At 37.3% G+C, this 5,000-nt stretch overlaps 1 protein-coding gene across 1 annotated transcript in view; it reads right to left on the reverse strand.

Moving 5' to 3' along the window:
- Positions 1-5,000, reverse strand: part of LOC125029689 (SWI/SNF-related matrix-associated actin-dependent regulator of chromatin subfamily A-like protein 1) — a gene marked incomplete at its 5' end in the record, with an annotated part of 6,596 nt that overhangs the window by 414 nt on the left and 1,182 nt on the right. The window contains 7 exon segments of the mRNA XM_047619759.1: positions 1-108; positions 488-676; positions 1,063-1,237; positions 2,188-2,295; positions 3,215-3,370; positions 3,489-3,653; positions 4,601-4,767. The exon segment at positions 1-108 is cut by the window's left edge and continues 414 nt beyond it. Of these exon segments, the coding sequence (XP_047475715.1) occupies positions 1-108; positions 488-676; positions 1,063-1,237; positions 2,188-2,295; positions 3,215-3,370; positions 3,489-3,653; positions 4,601-4,767 (1,068 nt within the window).

Below are 5,000 nucleotides of genomic sequence, written 5' to 3' on the forward strand. Positions count from 1 at the left end.
TCACGTCTTCATCCGTTTTGACGTTGGCTCATCAGTGAGGTCATCATCGCTGAAACCGTCATCACCAACTTGACTGAAGTATTTCAAGATACTCTCCTGTTCTGAGTCCTGAAGAAGGAAAATGGGAAATAATTTTGGTCTCAAGACAAAGGAGGAAAAGAAAATACAGGTTTATTATCAATATAAAGTTTTGTTATCTCTTTAATAAAGGACACCTAGTTGATAAAAATGTGTAGTAAAAAAACAAAGGACTGATAATATAACTCTTTAGCTGATTTAAGTTTTGTTGGCTTTTACCAAACAATATTCCACCATTAATATTATATGCATAATAAATATCTAAGCAATCTACAGATGAGAAGAAAAACCTTTAACCAAAAATATAATTTCATCTGTAAATTAAGTCCATAATACTTCCACACTATAATAATATTGATCATATAATCACAAATGACACAAGCAAAAACAAAACAATCTTCATACATACTTTTTGATGAGTCGATCCAGCATTAGAAAAGTTATCCTTGCTGAGCCCTGCTTTGCCCAGCACCTCTAATTTGGACTGCACCAGCGGCCAGATGTAGTCATCAGCTGTGCCCTGCGCCACAAGGTACTGCACCATCACACAGTCCTCCTGGCCAATCCTGTGAGCTCTGTCCTCTGCCTGAACTAGGATCTGCAAATCAATCAAAAAAATAAAGCAATTTATAATAATATTTCTATTTTACATCCCTTTTGCATTTTACTTCAGTTTTATCTCAAGGTAAATATTGAAAGAGAAGGGGGAGGAAAATAAAATGAATGTCTTAAATATACTTTTACAAACATTTTTCACAAGTAAACTAATAACCAAAGTTAATACAACTACTGCTTTAAACAATAAATCTATCTTTAAAAGAATTTAATAAAATACAACACATGATAACACATCTTTAACAAGTCTAGCACTTTAATAGATAAAAACATAAATAAATAAACAAACAAAACAGAAATAAAATCAAATAAAATATACAGGTATCATCCATAATGTGATTAACAATGATACATCTCCAACATACTAACCCCAGGATTCCAAAAGAGTTCTGCAAATACAACAAGCTGAGCTGCTGTAAGTGTAAGGCCAGTGTTTGCAGCTGTAATGGAGAGCACAGCCACTTTGACACTGTCTTTTGTCTGGAATTTATTTACATAATTCTGCCTTACTTCACCTGGTGTCTTTCCATCAATGCGAATGTACCTGTTGAGAACAATAGGCTTTACTGTTTATTTCATTATACTTTTGTCATGTAATGCTTTGTTGGGATTACAGTTTTTACATTTGTAGGAGGAGAAGGGGGGAGAAGGAGGTGGAGGAGGGGGAGAAGGAGGAGAAGAAGGGGGAGGGGAGGGGGAGGAGGGGGAGGAGGGAGGAGGAGGGAGGAGGAGGGAGGAGGAGGGAGGAGGAGGGAGGAGGAGGGAGGAGGAGGGAGGAGGAGGAGGAGGAGGAGGAGGAGGAGGAGGAGGAGGAGGAGGAGGAGGAGGAGGAGGAGGAGGAGGAGGAGGAGGAGGAGGAGGAGGAGGAGGAGGAGGAGGAGGAGAAGGAGAAGGAGAAGGAGAAGGAGAAGGAGAAGGAGGAGAAGGAGGAGGAGCAGGAGGAGCAGGAGGAGCAGGAGGAGGAGGAGGAGGAGGAGAATGAGGAGGAGGAGGAGAAGAATGATGATGATGATGATGATGATGATGATGATGATGATGATGATGATGATGATGATGATGATGATGATGAGGAGGAGGAGGAGGAGGAGGAGGAGGAGGGGAGGAGGAGGAGAAGGGGGAGAGGAGGAGGAGGAGGAGGAGGAGGGGGATGGTGGAGAGGAAGAAGAAAAAAGACTTACTTGTAGATAATATTACTTAAACATACAGATGAACATCTATCAATGCCCATTTTGAAAATCAATTATATAGTCTACTTAAACATGCCTGCAATTCAACAAAAGTTATCAATACTTTAAGATGGAAAAACATCAATAGAATGATCCAATCTTTGCTAAAGAACAAATTTAATTTGTTTTTACCCTTCTGTACAAATACAAATCCTAAACACAAGGGCATCTTCTATTACTAAAACATTAAAACACTCTCAGTCTGCAATGAGCTAGATAAAAATGAAGAAAAGGAAAAAAAGGAAAAAAAAAAAACAATTGTACTTACTCAACCTTAGCATTTTCACAAGTCTCACTTAATTTGTCCATCATTATTTGGTGATGAGCAAACACCAAGAATTTCTTGTCTGCTTCAAACAGCTCCTTAATATATTCACTGCAAAGCAAGATCAAGGTGATATCACATGAGTTTTGTGTTCTCATTTGCCCTTACAAACAATATACTAATAAAAGATTATATAAGAAGGAAATAAATGTAATATCTAGCATGTACAGTGCTTATTAAAGATATGAGAGTTCAATATATTATGCCATCTGTTCTTTAGACTAGTTTGAATAATAGTGCCACAGTAAAATCATTTCATGTAAATACTATAGAGCGACTTTAAGCTGCAGCATACAGCCTGCAGCCTGTAAGTCCTCATACATTGCACTACAGTGTCCAACACATATATGGACAGAGCATGTAATATTCTGCATGTGACACTATATTCTTCCATTTCCTAAAACCATGTCTCCCCTTCCTCAATATTTGCAAACCACCAATAAAGTTTACAACGCTTAACACTCTCTGACTGTGAATTTAAACTACTTCTTAACCCAATGTCAGTGGGTTTATGCACTGGCTTCTTTAGATTTTAGTGAGTTTTGTTACAAACAGTTGGCTCCATATGTGCTCGGCCAGCAGTTGGCCCTAATGACCGATCCTGATTTCCCAATCCCAATTAATATTAAAATATTAATAACATCAAAGACAAGACAATAAAATAATAGAAATGAAGCTTTCAAAAAATGAAGGTAAAGGGTAAACAAATGAGATAGGTAAGACTAATAGCTGACTCCTTGGTGACTAAGCACTTGTAGAGCTGTCTATGTGTAAAGACAGTGAATAAACTTTTACTACAGTGGGCATGGCATTGTAGTCTTGCCATCTGCTGACACTGGGTTTATACACTTAACCTCCTGTTTTATTACAAATTTTCCCTTAAGTCTTCATTAAACCTATAATCTCCACAAAATAAAAAATGCTTTGCAATAAATCTACATCATCACAACAAAAGGAGTTGCTCTCTTACGTCACTGCCTTCCACTTGGCACGAGATGATTCAGCAAAGAACTGAAGAAGAGCACCATGCTTCTGGACACCTTTCACTGCTCCAAACTGCTTGGCTGCATCCTCCATGGCTTTTGTACTGACATGTATGCTTGTTGGGTCTAAGATCACAGTCATTCTGGTTGTAAAACAATCATGTTACTATTATCAATCTGAACAAAGAAAAAGAGTAATAAAATATGCTCCAATTTACATATTACAGCTGGTATATAATATATAATTAGTTAATCAGTTACCTTTGTTTTGCAGGAAGCTGATCAAGTACTTGACTCTTTAATCTTCTGATCATGATTCTTGCTTCAAGCAATATCTGTAACTCCTCCAAGTTGCTGGAGCCAGAGAAGTCCCATCCCCAAGGCAGCTGCTTTCCTGCACAGTATCGAACGCCAAACTCCTGAAAACTGGTGAAAGCAATGCAAATGAAAACGCATATTCTATGGAAGTGACATACATGCTTTTAAATACATTCTGTTATCCATCAATAAAACAAAGACATTCATATATCTACTTTATTGTTTTTATCATCAATGAAATATGTCAAGCCTCAAATAGTAATAATAAAGCAATGCAGCAATGCTTGGATGAAGAAAATATGGGAAAATCTCTGAAGCAAAAAGCTATATGAACTATAAACTTATCAACCAGAACAAATCAAGGTACACAATGTCTTCACTGGCACAGATTTTCTGCATTATAATAAGGGTAATTCCAAATATCTGATAAATGAATTTAAATATAATCTTTCCTAACAAAGTCACATGATCAGTATCAATACACATTAGAAAAGGAACTTCCTGCTGTGCATTCTGGTGCTTTTTAGTGAAGTTAGTCTTGTCGCTGCACCCTCCAATGCTTTATCCAGATACATCTAGACTGCTTTATAATTCTAATTGATCTGCCTTATCTTGGATATAGCAATAGATTTTCTTTTTCAGGGACAGCTTCCATAAAATATAAAAAAAGGGATGCGGTTTAATTTTGAATATCCCCATTCGGTTGGTGTTGGCAAGTATCAGGCCTGCATCCCCCCATAATACAAATCATAAGGTTGCCCTTTATCCTGATAATGTATAATCACTTAATGATTATACATTATGCATATACATACATTCAGACATAACAATAGATACTTTCCATGAATCAACAATTCAGAAAAGTAGCAAGTTCATTCTAAAATTATCTTAAAAAAAAAATCACATGAAAATATATGTTTAAGAAGAAAAAAGAAAGAAAAAAAGGATGAAAGGGATCCTATCCCTCCTCCAAAAACAAAACAAAACAAAAAATTGTGCTCTGAAGCAAAGGCAAAAAACATCATTTGGGTGACAAGCACTTTGATAAAGCCTACCTCGGGAAGAGACTGGGATCGATGCCAGAGATCTGGGTGTAGAGCTCACTAGGACGGGACAGAGCAGGGGTGCCACTGAGCAGGAGGACACGCTTCGCCTTCTTCATTATGGGTGCTGCTGCCCTGTACCGAGCTGTCTTAAAGCTCTTTAGCATGTGGGACTCATCCTGTGGAACATTTCAGTTGAGACTGCTAGAAAACTTTTCAATCATGATTACCAAATAAATAAACATATGAACATACAAGAGAATAGTAATGATAAATACTGATACTCCTACTATTACTACTTAGAACAATAACAATAGAAATATGAAAAGAAGCCGTATGACCCCCCAAATCGCTCATTTTATTCTAAAGCTCTGACAACCACTATCCACTCCTAGCAAAGCAGGCGTCCCTA

This window comes from Penaeus chinensis, chromosome 10 (genome assembly GCF_019202785.1).
Source record: "Penaeus chinensis breed Huanghai No. 1 chromosome 10, ASM1920278v2, whole genome shotgun sequence".
Classification (NCBI taxonomy): domain Eukaryota; kingdom Metazoa; phylum Arthropoda; class Malacostraca; order Decapoda; family Penaeidae; genus Penaeus; species Penaeus chinensis.